The sequence below is a fragment of the Bubalus bubalis genome, chromosome 16, assembly GCF_019923935.1.
Source record: "Bubalus bubalis isolate 160015118507 breed Murrah chromosome 16, NDDB_SH_1, whole genome shotgun sequence".
Taxonomy (NCBI): Eukaryota; Metazoa; Chordata; class Mammalia; order Artiodactyla; family Bovidae; genus Bubalus; species Bubalus bubalis.
Window position 1 is genome coordinate 30,901,245 of NC_059172.1, and position 18,855 is coordinate 30,920,099.

Consider the following 18,855-nt stretch of genomic DNA (forward strand, 5'->3'; position numbering starts at 1 on the left):
CTAAATGCAGTCATTTGGGTACAATGTGCCCTTCAGAGAGGGCATGGTGACAACATGGGCTGATTTACAGAGCCGCCAGGGTAATAATTCAGAAAGCAATACTGCCTTTTCCCAACAAAACGAGGCAGCCCCAGAATGTTTCATGGTGGTAAAAAGCTGCATGACAGCATACTGAGGTCCCAGAACCAATGAAAGGAGACAAGTTTACCAAAACGAGTCTTGACACAGAGTACGTTTCTGGCAAATATGTTATTATGCACTCACTCTACTCAGGTCCTGGAGCAACTATTTCGTTTCCTTATATGGCCCTTCTCTTCAGCTCTCTCCTGTATAATAACTAATGTCTTCTTAGAGAAACAAAGAAAAGGAATAGAACTGTTCCACTCGTCCTCTGCTTTTTTCAGGGAAATGAGCAGAGCCACATATCACTGGGATGTCAGAGGAGAACTACCAGTTTTTTAAAATCACTTTTTAAAAACTTGAAATCACTTCTGCTAGAGAAAGCTGTGTTGATGCAGGAAGACAAGGGAAAATACTGCAACTGCCTATCCTGACTGCCAGAATTAAGCAGTCTTACTTTAACCTGGACATTTTAAATTCCATTAGAACTTTAAATATCACTAGAACTAAGATACAACGTGCGAGCATGGGTAGAAAAACTCCCTATATGGCACACAAATCAAAGAAAATGCCAGCTGTCATGCTTAAATAAAAATCAACTTCTAATGTTACTCTTCTTAAAATTCTTCAGTTGGCCCCCACAGTTTTCAAATAAAATCCAAATTCCTTAGCAAGACCCCAACTTCACTTCTCGGTTTATTTTCCTATTTCCAAATTCTAACAGTTCCTTTCCCCCTAAAAGTCATGTTCCTCTGCCTGGAAAAAATCCTTTCATCTTTGCCTGGTAGAATCCTACTCATCCTTCAGAAAAACTGCTTAGTTTTCTCTCCTTTGGGAAGACTTCCCCAACACCCACCCTCCCGTGGGCTCTCAGAAGACCCTGTGCTCATTTACGATTGCACTCACCACGTGATGCTACAATTTCATTTTACTTCCTTATTTCTTCTACCAGTTCCTGAGGACAACTAGTAGAAGAAACTAGGATTGCTATAGAATTTCTAGGATTCTATATGCTAGTGGTCATGACAGAAGCCTGATGTGATGCACAATGTTTTCATGAATAGTAAAGATAGTCATTTGTGAATCTTATTCTCTCAGTAGGAAAATATACTCTCTAAAACCTTGCATAAAACAGTATAACAATCTTCCTTCCCTTTGACTACATTTACAGCCAGAATGATGATTTTGAAAGAGTATAACATCTGGGTCATATCCTCGATAACATTTCAGGAAGCTGGTGGCTAATTGCATCATTTATGACATCAAGAAGGAAGCCATCATTTGCAAAGCACCCACGTGTTCTGAATTTATTCCGTATATAAATTACTTCACCCTTGACAATCCACGGTAACTTGTCTGAGCTCTAGTTTGATAAAGAACCTGAGGTTTAGAAATCTGCCCGTGGTCACACAGCCAGCAAGTGGTAAAGCCAGACTAACACAATGTGCAGGATCAGGACAAGAATTTCTTCTCAAGGAACTAAAAAATGAGGTTGGCTGAAACTAAGATTTCCCACAGGGCTGAAAAGTGATGAAGACAGCAAATAACTTGTCCATCTCAGACTATGGGTATGCTATTTTAACAATATAAACTGAAAACCAGCCTTCTTCCTGTTCAGAGTTTGAATAATTGCATACACTCTTGCTATCCTGTCAAGTAACAGACTCATCAGACATTCAGTTTGAAGCACTGTTTTAAAACAACTTCTCAAAAAAAATAAAAAAAAAAAATTCTCAAATTTATTTAACTCATGTGAATAACGTGGTAGTTTTTTTTTTTTTTCACAAAAAGAAAAAAACAGCCAGTACTTACTACTTACCAAGCCTCACAGACGGCTCAGAGTGTAGGCAGCGTACTGGGTACAGTGATCACAGGATTTGCATTATCCTTGCAAAGACAGAACTCCACCAGCACCCGAGTTTTCCAATTCAAAATGTGATTTTATTAGAGATCCCAATGCAATTTTTTAAAAAACGACTGGATTGTTGCTTTTTTAATTTTCCATTTCTAGTTAGAAAAATGACTAGAGGCAATGACAAAAATAACCATTTAAAAGGGATTCCTCTCCAGATATTTTTTTGTAAAGGTTTAAGTTCAGCCCTTCCAGCCTTCTCTCTGTCCTTTTACGTTTTAAAAAGAAAGGGGTTTGGAATATGTCAACCTTTACTCAGCTTGCTCACAAAGCCTCTGTCTTCTCAAGTTGTAGACATATCGCCGGGACTCATCTCCCAAACCTCTGGTTTTAATCAAGTCCATGGGGTGCCTGGCTGGAGGGGCCTGGGTGACAGTTGCTTAAAGAAGCTCCTATTAATTAAAGGTCAGTCACAAACCTAACCTTAAACAGTAGATGGCTGACTGCATCACTTACGACATACACCAGGCGAAGGTGGATGGAGCAAGAGGCAAGTCAGACATCCCTCCTCTGTTTATCATGAGTCAGGCCAGCAGCTGAGCCTGTGTTCCTTTCCTCTCCTCGGAGCTCACTGTGCAAGGTCGACCACACCACCTCCATCCCCCAAGCTCACTGTCCAGCCATACAGGAAGTTGCTTCCAAGTTTTCACTAAATAAATGATTTTCCACGAATAAAAAATGAAAATGTTTAGATGTACCAATGACTTGGCTCTCTCCATCTCTTCTTGGGGAACCTCTACTTTTAAGCACGTGGGGAGTTAAAATTACAGGGGAGCGACACTGACAGCCAAGGTGTTTTACCTCTTCCTCATTACCTTTCTGGAAAACTGCTGTCTCTAACATTCAGGTTCCTTGAAAAGGAGAAATTTTACTTAACTGTTGTACACTGTGTGTAAGAAGGGACTTCTCTTTTTAGCCTTCATTTCACTGTGTGGGTTTCCCTCTCTAGGTCTTGAGAGTGGGAAAGGGAGAGCGGAGAGGAGACAAAAATCACAAAGAGCCATATACAGAACACCCTCTGCCAGCAACATGACAAGTCCTCTAATATCATCAGTGCTGACTCTAAGTAATTTCTGGGGGGTTGAATACATCACTACTTTCTATTTGTGCTCTGCCTCAGGCTTTTCCCTAACCACTAGTTGCAAGTAAAGGTCTAGAGAGTAAGAGCTTTTGTGAAAGGGCTAGAACACAAGTAACATGCTGGTCTGTGGCCAGGTGTGTCAGTGTACTTTATAATGGAGGAAAAGAGGATTACAGGCAGATTTTTGTTTCAGCCTTAGTCCAAGATTTAAAAGACTTACAGAAAATACTTCACACAGAAGGGTGGTAGTGGGGAAGGGAGGGTGGGGGGATGATAGACACACCCAGTAAAATTCAGGGATAAAAAAATACCTGCACAAGTCCACGGAGCACAAAAGAACGAGGAGGATCACTTCCTGAGCCACACATGGATGGGTAAGGGCAAAGGACGGGTAGGATACAGTGGATTAGCCACTAATGGCTTCAGTGATAATTCAGAAACCTGTTCCAATATATTTTTGGAGTGAAACCTTCTGGACAGGTCAAAATTGTGCTTAAAAAAATGTCATTAGAAGGTAACAGCTTTTCAAATATTCTTTTGCCTCTTGCGTCCAGGTGATTTCTTTTTTGCTGAAAACCAGAAGCCGTATAAACCTTACAGGGCAGAAGAACAGTCTTTGACACAGGTGAGGCGAGGCGCTGGATGAACTTACACAGTAAGTGACAGTCTGTATGTCCCGGGCTTGTCCCTTGACCACACCACATCTCTGACCTAACAGAGATGGCAGTTCACTTTCTCTGGAAGAAGCCAGTAATGGCCACTTGTCTATTGGCTTTGCCCGTAGCAGCAGTTCCCTTCTTTGGGCCCTTTCGGTCCTCTTTGGGTTCCTTTTTCACAGCCATGGCAGGAGGCCTATGGACAGAGGAAGTCTTCATCTTAAGCTCTTCTTCACTATCTGTGCAGGATTCACTCTCGTAGACTTTCTCAGTCACTGGTAGAACAAGGGGAAAAACAGGATATGAGTGGGTTGAGTCATTTAGAACACTGCTCTTATGAGAGAATGAGCTGTCTGGTTCACTCCAATCCCCTCAGTCCCACTGACCGAGGGAGGGGTGCTCACCGATCACTGAAGCTTAATACTGCTGGGAGATCAGATCCCACCTCAGGCTGGAGGCAGTATCTTGAGCTCACAGCCCTGAGCTGCGGCTCAAAATCAACATTACCCCTATCCTGTCACTGCTGTGTCCCATCTTTGAGTGGGCCCAAATCATCTGATTGCCCAAATCCTGTATTTGGGCCTTGGTCTGTGCTAGCTAACTGCCTGAACCCTGTATGAGAACCGTCTGCTTCCGATCTCAAACACTTGCTTCTACCTCCACTCTCTCTCTGACTTCTTCAGTCTCACATCCTGACCCACAGTGCTGCCATCGCCACCTCTGGTTTTCCTGCTCTTAGTCTCGATTCCACCTGCTAGTCCCCATCCTGCCTAGCTAGGCTCACTGCCATGGTACCTCCTGGCTAGCCCTGCCCTGATGTCACCGTGGCTCCGCATGTCCTAAGTACAGAGAACTGGAGATTAGTTAGTTCCTCTCTTGTTCAGTTCTTGGTTCTCAGTGACCCAAGATTTAGTAGTGGTCTGCATCATGAAGATACTATCTCAGGCAAACTCAATCAGATGGCAAACCTGATAGTTTTAAGGAAAGATGATGATAAAATGAGAAAGTTACCAGTGCTTTTACTCCTTGTCGGCCAAGGGCATATTTTGCCTTTTCTCCTACCAAAATATTCACTGAATTCCTCCCACAGGAAACTTTAAAAACATTTACGTGAGTGAGGAGTCACTATAAGAAAGCCCCACAGGGCACAGGCACAGACAATGGCTTCCAACAATGATGTTCCAGAACCGATGAGGTTCTTCAGAACTACTGCAGTGTACACGGCAACCACAAGAAACAGTACAATGCCACCCTCCTGTGACTTTAGAGAGATGCAGCAGCTGCACAACCAGCACCATCGAAGCCCTTTCTCAGCAAATGATGAACAACGGAGAATACCTTTTCTTAGCAGAACAGAGTAACCTAATATGCATAATAAATATTCAAGTGAGCAAAGTGAAAGGTATTTTTTTTTCCCATTAAGGAACAGTGATAGTTTCAAGCTCTCAATTATTGATTATTTCTTTCAAATAAAATACGTCAAACTGTTCTAGACGCATAGACTTTGGAATCAAATACACCTGTGTTCTAATACCTAGTCTGTCACTTACCTAACCTCAAAGTTTAATGTGTATCAGAATTACTTGAAGCCTTGTTTAAGCATGGATGGCTGGGCTTTATTTCCAGAGTTTTAGATTCAGTAGGTCTGGGGTGGACCTGAGAATTTGCTTTTCTAACATGTTCCCAGGTGATGCTGACATGTCGCTGGCCTGGGAGCCACACCTTGAGAATCACTGCTCGTTGCTTCCCTGTAGAAGGTCATTTGCTGCCTCAGAGAAAGTACAAATACATGCAGTAATCTCTGGCAAGCTCTGTTTAATGCTATATTTCCCCTCACAATTGGCCATGCTGGAGATCAACCGGCTCTAGCAGTGGAGTATTCCTTCACCTTATCCATCTATTCTTAGTAAGGCTGCATAATTAACAGTCGTCCTCCCACCCCCACCCCGCACGAGTTCCTAGGATTTATCATTACTTTCAAGAGCCTAGAATTCACTTTGGGTGACTCCTGCCAACTTGGAGGCTAAATAAACACTAAAAAGTTTAATATATATTGAGCATTCTTGGAGGCCTTAAGGCTTCCCAGACCAGAGGCATTAGCATCTCCAATGAGCTTATTAGAAATGCAGAATCTCAAGTCCTACCCCCAGGGCCTACTGAATCAGAATTTGAAATGCGGCAAGATCTTCAAGTAATGTATATACTCAGCAAAATGTAAGAAATGTTGCGCTCAGATTATTTAGAGAACTTCCGTGGTAGGCCTATAGTGCAACAATTATGATCGCAGAACATCATCCCATTCTAATGCCAAAGTACTACATAACTGGATTTTGGAACAAAATTATGAGCTGTTATCTACTCAATATCTCAAATCAGGCAAGTCTGAAGAGCCATCTACACATACAGAAAAGACAGGACTTACTACAAAACTTGCTCCTCCATAAGCTATATTCTGTATTAAACTGCTGGCATGTCTATAATATTAAACTTCAGCATCAATTAGCTCATTATTTCATGACTAACCACTGGCTGTTTCATTGCCAATTCTGTGCAATCCACCGCTTAAAGGAGTTAAAAATCAGTCAGGGCAGCATCAACAGAATTTCTTAAGCAGAACACTTGGTATAGCCCTTAAGAGCTAAAAGGAGCATTTCTATATTCAAAGCTGTAGCTACTTCAAACTACAGAACAAAGGAGATTTCAACTTAAAAATACAGGACCTTTCTTTTAGCTGAACAACATGCCACTTTTCTGGGCTGCCATAAAAAAAAAAGGCCCAGTTTGTGGGGGTAACAGAATTCTTTTCCACTCAACTGTTTTGCTCTTATAAATCTACCCTGTCCAGAAGTCTACCCCACACATATCTCAGGGGCCCAACTCCCCAGTCCCTGCAGTGAACTTACAGAAAGGGAAAGATCAGCTTTTTAAATCTACAGAATAACTGCGATCCAGCACAGGACAGGACAAGCCCCCTGAGTTGGTACGTTTGGAACAGTCTGAGCACAGAGAGAAAAGCAGAACTTTTTTGTTGGTTACAGGAGCCAAGATTCATTAAGTTGAGTTTGGAATAAAAACTTTTCAAAAAAAATGTGCTATGTGAGCACAGTTTTCATTGTTGCATCCAAGGCTCTTAATAGTCCTGTCTGGAGACAGGAGTACAAAAAAGTTCACATCCCATACCTGGCCAAAACTTGAGAACTGTGTTTTGAACAAAGCAATATGTAATTAGCCACAAATTCCCAATGAACTCTTATAAAGGTATTTTTGATGCTTTTCTTTTGGGGTAGCAGGAGGAAAAAACTAGCACTGATGCTTCTGTCCTCTTATATTTAAAATGAAAACGAATAAAAAAATTCAATAGTAAATACATAAATTACCACTAACAGTCAAACCAAGAGACTTGAAATTCATGACTGAAGACTGAAAGCAAGAACAAATAAAACAAGACCAAAGTCCAGAATTCATAGGCTCACAAGAAAGTTGGCACTGCAAAGACAAAAATTTCCTGTGTAAGGAATTTTACTCCCCAAGCACATGCTCCAGTGAAAATGGCAGAGGCCTTTTCAGATGAGTGAGGCAGGGAACCGGAGAGGCTCAAGATCGATGAGACGTCTTCACTAGTTTTACCAACCACACTGCTTGGAAAAGTTGATTGTTCATAGTCAATTAAACCTTTTTAAGACAAAAATGTGAATCAGAAAAGGAAAATCAAGAAAGGGAAAAAATACTTCTCTACAAGAGCTGAGGTGTGGCAGGTGCCACAGGAAAACAGAAATGACACTTAAAGGCCATCTCCCTAACAAGAGGTTGAAGAGCCTAAACCCACAACTCATCACAAACACAAAAGATAGTACCAGGGTTTGAACATTTCATCAGGACTCAAGTGATGACTCAAAGCCCGAACTCCATTTTCCCTCTAGATCTCTGTAAAAGGAACATGCTTTTATCTAACATGACTTACAAAACAGGAAACACACAGGAAGTGACATGGAAGTCATAACCCTCTGAACAACAAATGGGGCAAAATACGAAGACGACTCCTGACACTCTCTTCAGAGTCCAGTCATCTGCAGGAGCCTCTTTTCCACAGTTCAAATGTATAAAATAAACATTCAAAACAACCCCACTTGTTTCTCAGTGTCTTTGATAATACTTAAAGTTGGTATTGCGGTTTTCATCTTGAAAGTGTTTTTTTAAATCTATTACTTCACGTGAATCTTCACAACAATCTCACATGTGGGCAAAATGGCTATTTTCCCCTCCACACCACAGATCAAGAAACTCCCCAACCAGAGATGCTGCAACTCTTATCTGCGATCTCAAGTGTATGAACCAAACAGGAAGCAGGTACTCTGTAGCTGTAGTGTCCCCGACTCAGCCCCTCAGTGTGGGCCACAGCCAAGCAGCCAGCATCACATGGGGATGAGGCGCCCTGCTCTGTGAGGGATTAAGGTGCTCTCTACGGTCATAACTCTATCCCTGGAGCCAACATTTTTTCTTACCCATGCAGCCCTCCTCATCTGTAAAGGTTTTAGATTTCAGCACACGTTTTCGTTTTCTTTTGTTTTCTCCATCGGAGCCCTAAAAGGTCACAGGAAGATCAGAGGATACAACATTAAACTAACCAATCAAGCTGTAGAGAAGAACAACAATTTATTTTAATCTTTTGACAATCACCCTCCAATATTTTATGAGGATAAAAAGTTACACAAGGTATCTACAAATTTCCCTTTAGGGGACCAGCCCAACCCGAGACAAGTTATGCTCACTGATACCTCATTGTGAGAAGAGACGCAGCATGTTGAGCAAAGAATTGTGTTCATTCAGTCAACAAACTTTTGTTGGAGAGAGTAGGCACCATGGTTAAAAAGACCAATAGGACAATGGCCTTAGTCGGAGGAGAGAGACAAGGAAAACAGACCACTGTGGTAAGGGCTTTAACGGAAGGCCACAGCAGATACTGGAAGCGCCCAGGGAAGGCCCCTAGACTGCAGGTCTCCAAGGCATCCACCCTTGCTGTGGATACCTGCTAGTTCAGCCTCCCGACACTGCAACATTACAACTGTCTAATTTAGTATCAAAAAGGTTTTACTTATACCAACTTCTTTTTCTCTCCACTGGTCTTTCACTCCATTTTCTTTTAAGCTAATGAGGAATTTAGTGCAAAATTTAAATGACAGTCAATGAATTAAGGAAAACTAATAATCATAAAGAAAAAAAAAACAAACCCATCTTCTCAATCCTTCATTATTTACACTCAAAGATGCAGACAAGACCCAGCTGAAGATTACTGAAAACTGTATTTCCCCATTTGCAGCCCTTTTCTAGAAGAGCAACAAACACACACAAGTTGTTTGTTCTACTCTTTCACAAACTCTGCTACACTTAACTGTGCACAATGCCAACAGAAGTTGGACAGCACAGCTGCTCTGAGACTGGAAGTCATGAAAAACTAAAGAGCCCCCAGGATTGACCTCGGCTACATTCCTGAGATGATGCCCTATGGCTCAACTTGCCCTTCCTGTGAGAAGAGAGGGAATGTCCATTCTGTACCACCTACAGGAGAGCAGGATGAGATAGGAGCCAGCTACTGCCACATGTGAAGTGTAGAGCAGAGAACTAACGCAGCAGAGTGGCTTCATTCTTGGGCCATAAAGGACACATCCCAGTAAAGTTTTACCTTGACAGGAGGAGGCTCCGGCTCAGTCTTCAGCACTGGTTCAGGAGAAGGAGAAGGAGAAGGAGGAGGTGGGGATGGTGACTCAGCTTCATAAGCTCCAGGCGAGTCTGGTATGACTGAAATAAGGGAACAAGCTTAGATAAGAGAACCACGGCAGTGTCTGGTACAATGCCCGCTCACTAGTTCTCTACACTTCCATGTCCAGCAAAGGGTATTCTGCAAGCAGTAATTCACGACAATCAAGGACTCTGTAGTTATATATCTATCTATTAATATATAGATAACTAGACAGATATCTTTAAAATATACATTTTATCAATTTTCATACAAAGAGAATCAAAGAATCAAAAATTTTTAGAGCTGACATCGTAAAGCAATTATAGTCCAATTAAAAAAATTATTAGAGCTGGAATGTACCTTAGAGATCATCTTAGCTAGCTTCTAATTTTATAGATAAGTCAGGGTATGCAGTTGTTTTAAAAATATCCACTGATTATCTACCATGTGTCATCTATTTCAGTGACATTACTTCACTTTCTCCTTATAACAAACCTAAGAGACAAATACTATCATTCAAACATTAGAGTTGGGTAAACAGAGGTTCTGAGAGGTTGATTAGCTTGCCAGGAGCACAGAGCTTGCAACTGAGGCAGGAGGTTTTAAACCCCAGTTAGTCTGATTCCACAGCCTGACTATTTCAACTATCCCATGCTGCCTACCACACAGGGACAGACATTTTCTTAAGATGAAGTAAGTGGAGAGAATCCTCAGATTATACCAAGTGTGAGCACCTTTCAACGGAAGAGCTACAACTCCATTACAACTACATTTGAAACACACCAACACATCCATCATTCCTTACGCTTATGTCACTAAAAGCATACTGAAGGAGAACACTTGGGTTAATAATAAAGACTAAGGCAGACCAATATGGATCCTAGCATATGAATGTGGGCAAGTTTTTAAAAAATCTCTATGAACTTCTGTTGTATGCAATAAATAACAGTAACAATGATTTTGTGACTGTGATTTAAGGACTATTTGCAATCACCTCAGATGTCTGTTAGACTTAAATTTTCCAGCTGACATTGAGCAGCATAAACCATGGGGTTGTGGAATCATCTTTGAAACGATGATCACAACTATAGCTCTAATAACCAAGACTTGTTCATTAATATGATCAGCAAGAAAAGAATATTTTAAGGAGAGAAATATCATTATGGAAGTGGTACCACCTGAAAAGAGAGCACCACCAGAGGGATCCCATCAGTTTTGAACAGTTCTAGAAACAGTGGTCTTAGTTTAAGGCCCATGAGAAGGGAAGTGAAAATCCTCAGCTGACCCATTGCTTAATCACTGCAAAGAAACTGCTGGTCAAGGGACTGGAGAGCTGCTTAGCCTCACCTGCTCCCTGAATCTCCTGGCTGTATTCAAATTCTTAGCACAAGTCTTGGATCTGAAATTCTCCCAACTCATTAGGTCAGTGTTAAAAATTATGACAGTGGAGAGTTCAAGGCCAAATGACCTAAAGAGGTGAAGCAGAACAACAGCCAGAAAGAAACAATAAATTACACACTTCAAGTATGAAATGGGCCCCCAAACTTTATAAACTCTAGGAAATAGAAACATAAAAGCAAAGTGGTCCAGCTATTAACCAGCACTGGGAGGCTAGAACATGTCGGGAGCTTGAGAAAGAAAAAGTCCAGTCAAACCACCAGAACCAAGCACCCATTTTCCTGAAGGTATAGCTATTAAGAAAGCTGTGAAGCAATGAGTTACAGTGGTAGGAGAGAAGTTTATGCAGTGAGGACGCCAAAGAAAAGGAATTTTGAGTACTCAGTCATAAATTTATGAGTTCTTATTCTGTTTCCAGTTCTGCAACCACTTGACTTAACCAAGGAAAACACATAATCCCAGTGGCACCCTCTAAGACCCCTCTCACTACACGTGTGGAGCTGTTTAGAGTCCCCTCTTCAGACTCTAAGCTCCATACAGGCAGAGGCACCACCATTTCCCTAGCGCTGAATATACAGTAACATTTTTAATAAAATAATCATTTTCTGAACTACAATTGGGATGAGGAGCTTCTAAGTCAAGGAAGATTAGGCATATGCCTCCCTCTCCCTTCCACACACCCTCAATGAGAAACGTAACAATAATAAAGGAAAGAAATGTAACCCCCTCATAATAGGGAAGAGACCGTCACAGAAGCCAAGAGCTCTTAAGGAATAAGAAACTTCAACAGACCCTTGGAAGATGGAAGACGGATGAGAAAAAGTTGATAAGAGAAGCATCAGTCAATTAGGTGAGTCTGATAGGAGAGGTTACTATTAATATATAAAACATATATGTATTACTTAGTTTAAATTTTTTTTAAATTACAATATTTTAAGAAAGGATAGGGAAAACAACTAGAATTTTCTGGGCTTACAAACATTTATCATTCATTTTTATAATAACCCCACAAAAATCACTATTACTATTTGTTTTATACAACCAAGGTTCAAAGAGACTTTAAAAAAAAAAAAACTTGCCCACTTTCATATGTTAGAATCCATGTCTGTCTGCCTTAGTCTTTATTGCCAAGACAACTGTACTCCTTCAACATATTTTAGTGACATAAGCTATGGAATGATGGGTGCATTGGTGTGTTTTAAATATATTTGTAACTGATTTTGCAGCTCTTCAGATGAAAGGTACTCAAGTAGTGAAACATCACTTACCCCAGGAAAGCACCCTTCACTGGGGCAGAATAAGAACTGTGGTCAAGATAATTGCAGGGATCTAGCAATGTAACCACTGTTTACCAGTTTTCTGGAAGAGATGGGTAATTAGAATTCCTGGAAACCATTCATAGCTTCCTAGGAAATTTTTTAAACTACTTATCTTAACCTTCAAAAAAGGGGTGGAGGTGGGTCATTTGCTTACCATTCTCTATAAACAATTTGCAAGGACTGAAAATGGTAGCAAAGCTTGAAACATACCAGTTAAAACTACTTTTTCCTAGCAATATAGATATTACTCTTCATGTTATTTCTTTCTGGGTCTGGCCTTTCTTTACTTTAGACAGAGAGTATACAGAACTGCTAACGGTGCTTATGATTCTGCCAGGGAGAAAAAAAAAAAGGAATACTTTCTCGGGTATATAGTTAAGAATATGAAGTTGAAGGGAGTTTTCTGAGAGAAGGTACTTTCAAGTATATTATTACCATTAAACGCTTACTGACCTTCAACAGGAAAAGTGGGGTGAATATTAAGAAAACTGATTGTATGTTAAGCATTGTCCTGGCACTTTTGAAACAGCATTTTATTTGATATTCATAAAAGGCCTATCTTATGTGATAACATCCTATCTTAGAGAAGAGAAAACAAGGAACTGAAGAAGTTAAGTAACCTGCCTAAAGTCACAGTCAGTAGTGGAGGTGAGATTTTAAACCCAGGTCTGTCTGACTCCAAAGTCTCTGCCATTTGCTCCACTTTTGTTGCCAACTTCTAGCTGAAGATGGCATATTGAACTGACAGCACATATTCAGCATAGCAGAAATAAAGCAATAGTAGGTTAGAGACTGTATGAAGGTTTAAAGTAAAATCCCATTGGCTCTGAGACAAAGAAGAAATTGAGGAATAAAATGGCAATAGTTTATAAATTTAGTCAGATGCCAAAATTTATCTTTCCCAGATAAAAAAAATCTGAGCACCTCTGCTCTGTATCATGTTACAATGGGTTGCCCACCTCTTTCACATTTCTTCTCCCTTCCAGACTAAATAACCCCACTCTTATTTCTAGTCACTTAAGAGTATCATTTTTGTGAGCTAAGGATCAGAACTACAGAGAGTATTTCTGAAGTATGTAAAGAGTGTTCAATCAATCACAGAATTACAGCTGACTCCTTCACTAATACTAGAGTATCTAGTTTATTTTTTAATGTATATTAAGGCTGATGATTTCAAAGACTTATCCAGAATCTTCCTCAAGTTCTCTTCCTGGTTGGAATTAGGGATGACTGCTCCAGTTAGCACACATTCCTAAGTTACGTCCTAACTTATTTTCCTGTGTGTCTGCAGAGTTGCCTCTATTTCCTCAACTCTTAACCAATCAGAATGTTCCTTGATGGTTGTTTCATCTACATACTTGGAGATCTTCCTTTCTGTGGTTTTGGTTAAAGCATTTTGATGAATGACATGGAATGAGGATTCAGCATCCCATTGGGATGCTCACAATACCAAATCCCTATCTGTTTCACATTCAATGAAAACCCTAAGTCAAGGGAGGAGTCAAAGGTGCAGCTCTGCCATGGGCACAGTCAACCTGCTTGCACAGTTTCTCAGGTCTGTTCATTTCCTTTGTGTGACTGTCATCTATAATTTGTTTTTCAACTCACTCGAGTTAATACCCCCCAGTTTGGGTTGCCTCTGTTACCACTTTTAGTGCTTCTTACAGTAGTTTCTGGTTAGACTGGAGTTTAACAAGTTTAGCTTTGCCCTTCAACAGCATAGCAAGTTTCTTTTTTTGCATTCATTTCTCTTTAATCTCTTAAAGAATCTCTCAGCTTGTTTGCTTTCGTCTACCTTTATATGATGCTGAATCCCTCTTGATGAGAGTTCCGGCCATTTCCTAAAATGCTTTATATGCCATGAATTCATGGAGAATCAATCATAGCAGCTCAAGCTTTTCACCACCAGTTCTCAGAGCAGGCTTTTCAGAGTTGAAGTCATATGGCATATCAGTCCAACACAGGAATTCTTCTCTTTGGTCTTTTTAAAAAAAAAAAATTTACTTGGCTGTACTGAGTCTTAGTTGCAGCACTAAGGGATCTTCATTGCCACATGCATGAAGAATCTTAGTTTCATGTAGGATCTAGTTCCCTGACAGGGACTGAACCTGGGCCCCATGCACTCGGAATGCAGTCTTAACCAGTGGACCCATCAGAGAAGTCCCTCCTTTTTCTATATATGTTCATTTACACAATTTGGGAAGAATACTTGAATTGGCTCTTAGACTACTTGATCTTAAAAGGCACATTAATTTTCCAGGCGAGATTCTTGCCCTTACTCTGTTCACTTATTTTACAGCAGTGTCTACAACTTAAAACTAGGAGGGTCCACAGTGTCATTCCTTTTCAACAACAACAATGCAAATTCATCTTAGTGTGGTTTTACTTATGTGGTACAAAACAGCACCATTACCCCTGATGCCTACAATCTCACTTTTTATAAGACACACATGAAGGTACCCAAAGGAAGAGCTCCATTTTATTTTTTAAAAAAGAAAATATCCTTGATAATAAATATAATAATAATCCTTATTCTCCTTCTCTTTGTGTTTGCTACTTTCACAAATTATCAGAAGATTATGGTTCTTGTTAAAAGGTTAAAAGTTGGTTTTGAACAGAAACAGGTACACTGTGTCTCTCACTGCTAGGATTACTATTGTCACTGCAACCCATAATAAGCAACTTTTTAGCTTCTTGAGCTAAAGTCATCACAGTAAGAACTGACCCTTCTGTGGACCGAGTATTTGTGTTCCCTCAAAATTTATATGTTGAAGCCCAAATCCTCAATAGTAGCAGGAAAGGGACCTTTGGGAGATAAAACGAGGACAGGACCGTAATGAATGAGATCAGAGACACAAAGAAGATGATTTCTTTCTCTACCATGGATAACACAGCAAGGAGGTATTCTTCTACAAATGAGGAAGAGAGCCTCTCCCAGGAACTGAATCAGCTTGTACCTTGATTTTGAACTTCTCAGCCTTCAGAACTATAAGGAATAAAGTCCTGTGGTTTACGCCTCCCAGTCTATGGTATTCTTATAATAGCAGCCCAATTTGACTGAGACAATCCCACTAGCCAAAAATTAAAATTTTAAATTAAAATTTAAAATAAAAAAATTAGCAATGCCCACCTTCATCTTCACTGCTATCAGACTCAGGAAGTTTGATTCTTCTCCTCTTTTTCTTCATGTTTTCAGTTTCTTTTGTCTCATCATCAGATAACTCCACTTGCTTCCTCCTGTTGCCATTTGGGAATAATTTAAGCATGTTACACAAAATAAAAATATAAGTATTCATATGTTACTATCGGCCTTGCTTCATAATTCATGAACTTAATTCCAGAGGGTAAAAAATAAAAGTCATAAAAGACCCAAAGGATACTCCACTAACTGACCACACACAACTAAGTCACTTCAGAATAAAAACTCCCTCTAGCTCTCTAAAGATCACTGTAAGCTACTTACCAGATTATTGAAAAAAATCTTTAAATTCCTTACTTCCCCTACTTTTGATTCAGTCATTCAACAAGCATTATGAATGCATTCATAATTCATTAATTCAACAAGCATTATGAATGCAACAGTTGAATGACTGTTGATTTAGTCATTCAACAAGCATTAAATAAGCAGCTACTACTTACATAAAGACTTTTTGCTAAACACCCAGATGCAAAGATCAAAAAAGTACCATTGTTCTCAAGAAGTTCTGGCAGGAAAAACAGATACAAATACCACTGACTATAAAATACAATATGATAAATTTTTCTGAACAAATAAATGTTAAGTGACATGAGTCTTATTTTAAAACTTCAAAATCTAAACAGTTTATCAGATAGAAAAGGGAGACATAATTTTAAAAAGAAAGAACAACATGAACAAAGGCATAGGCAGAAAACATTAAGGTGACTCTAACTCTAAAATCACTGTGGATAGTGACGGCAGCCATGATATTAAAAGACACTTGCTCCTTGGAAGAAAAGCTATGACAAACCTACAAAGCGTATTAAAAAGCAGAGACATCCTTTTGCTGACAAAGGTCCATACAGTCAAAGCTATGGTTTTTTCCAGTAGTCACATATGGATGTGAGAGTTGGACCATAAAGAAGGTTGAGTGCCAAAGAATTGATGCTTTTGAACTGTGGTGCTGGAGGACTCTTGAGAGTCTCTTGACAGCAAGGAGACCAGACCAGTCAATCCTAAAGGAAGTCAACTCTGAATATTCATTGGAAGGACTGATGCTGAAGCTGAAGCTCCAATACTTTGGCCACCTGATGCAAAGAGCCAACTCACTGGAAAAGACTGCTACTGGCAAAGACTGAGGGCAGGAGAAGGGGACGACAGAGGATGAGATGGTTGGATGGCATCACAGACTCAATGGACATGAGTCTGAGCAAACTCCAGGAGACAGTGAAGGACAGGGAAGCCTGGTGTGCTGCAGTCCATGAGGTTGCAGAGTCAGACACGACTTAGCAACTGAACAGCAACAATGACATAATAAAAAAACCTAAATCCATCTTGACATTATTTAGCTCTTCTATCTGGATACTCCATCACACTATTCATTCAATCAACAACAATTTATCAAGGGCCTACTGTGTGTTACAGACACAAATAAGGACAAGACATAGTTTTTACCTTCAACCATACTTCTTATATAACAAATATCAATACATTTTTTTACCTTAAGCTAGACAAAGAATAAACCCAAAGCAGAAGGAAATAATAAAGAGCAGAAATCAATGAAACAGAAAATTTTAAACGGTTAAAGTTATTTTTCAAGAAAACTAATAAACTCAGTAAGACTTTTATAAGATTGATAAAAAGTATATAGTACCAGTACCAGGAATGAAAGAAGAAATCTGTAGCAATACCTACAGATTCTGTAGATATTCAAAGAATAAGGTTATATATATTAAGAACAATTTTAACTTAGATGAAATAAATTCTTTTAAAAACACATTCAAAACTGACCACAAAAGAATAAAGATATACTTGAATAGTTCTATTTAAAGAAATCAAATTCATAATAAAAATTTTCCCACAAAGAAAACTCCAAGCCTGGATCCACTGGTGAATTTTATCAAATTTTTAAGGAAAAAAAAAAAAAACAAACATATCTTACATAAACTCTTTTGGAAAACAGAGAAAGAAGACACTCCTCTTAACTAATCACATGAAATGAGCATAACTTTGATACTGAAATCTGGTAAAGACATTACCAGCAAAGATAATATAACTGATTATACCCCCATAGACGTAGATGCAAAAAATTCTTTTTTTTTTTTTTTTTAATACATGTGTTCCCCATCCTGAACCCTCCTCCCTCCTCCCTCCCCATTCCATCCCTCTGGGTCGTTAACAAATCAAATCTAGCAATATATAAAAAGGATAATACATCATGACCAAGTGGGGTTTATCTCAAGAATGCAAGGTTGGTTTAAAATTTGAGAACCAGTCAGTGTAATTCACCACATTAACAGAAACACCATACATTTACCTCAATAAATGTAGGAAAAGTATCTGTCAAAATTCAACCTCATTTATAAACACCATACATTCACCTCAATAAATGTAGAAGTATCTGTCAAAATTCAACACTCATTTTTTTTTTTATTTTATTTTATTTTTAAACTTTACATAATTGTATTAGTTTTGCCAAATATCAAAATGAATCCGCCACAGGTATACATGTGTTCCCCATTCTGAACCCTCCTCCCTCCTCCCTCCCCATACCATCCCTCTGGGTCGTCCCAGTGCACCAGCCCCAAGCATCCAGTATCGTGCATCGAACCTGGACTGGCAACTCGTTTCATACATGATATTTTACATGTTTCAATGCCATTCTCCCAAATCTTCCCACCCCCTCCCTCTCCCAGAGTCCATAAGACTGTTCTATACATCAGTGTCTCTTTTGCTGTCTCGTACACAGGGTTATTGTTACCATCTTTCTAAATTCCATATATATGCGTTAGTATACTGTATCGGTGTTTTTCTTTCTGGCTTACTTCACCCTGTATAATAGGCTCCAGTTTCATCCACCTCATTAGAACTGATTCAAATGTATTCTTTTTAATGGCTGAGTAGTACTCCATTGTGTATATGTACCACAGCTTTCTTATCCATTCATCTGCTGATGGACATCTAGGTTGCTTCCATGTCCTGGCTACTATAAACAGTGCTGCGATGAACATTGGGGTACACGTGTCTCTTTCCCTTCTGGTTTCTTCAGTGTGTATGCCCAGCAGTGGGATTGCTGGATCATAAGGCAGTTCTATTTCCAATTTTTTAAGGAATCTCCACACTGTTCTCCATAGTGGCTGTACTAGTCTGCATTCCCACCAACAGTGTAAGAGGGTTCCCTTTTCTCCACACCCTCTCCAGCATTTATTACTTGTAGACTTTTGGATTGCAGCCATTCTGACTGGTGTGAAATGGTACCTCATAGTGGTTTTGATTTGCATTTCTCTGATAATGAGTGATGTTGAGCATCTTTTCATGTGTTTGTTAGCCATCTGTATGTCTTCTTTGGAGAAATGTCTATTTAGTTCTTTGGCCCATTTTTTGATTGGGTCATTTATTTTTCTGGAGTTGAGCTGTAGGAGTTGCTTGTATATTCTCGAGATTAGTTGTTTGT

The 18,855-nt window shown here is 39.6% G+C and overlaps 1 protein-coding gene across 3 annotated transcripts in view; it reads right to left on the minus strand.

The window, feature by feature from the left end:
* Nucleotides 1-2,039: 2,039 nt before the first annotated feature.
* The window catches only part of POLD3 (DNA polymerase delta 3, accessory subunit), a 44,980-nt gene continuing 28,164 nt past the window's right edge, over nucleotides 2,040-18,855 (minus strand). For all 3 annotated transcript variants that reach the window (XM_006073298.4, XM_006073297.4, XM_025266427.3), the window contains exons 9-12: nucleotides 15,354-15,460; nucleotides 9,450-9,565; nucleotides 8,272-8,350; nucleotides 2,040-4,044 (exon numbers count right to left, since the gene is read on the minus strand). In XM_006073298.4, the coding sequence (XP_006073360.1) occupies nucleotides 3,842-4,044; nucleotides 8,272-8,350; nucleotides 9,450-9,565; nucleotides 15,354-15,460 (505 nt within the window). In that variant the 3' untranslated portion in view covers nucleotides 2,040-3,841. The remainder of the gene's footprint in view (nucleotides 4,045-8,271; nucleotides 8,351-9,449; nucleotides 9,566-15,353; nucleotides 15,461-18,855) is intronic.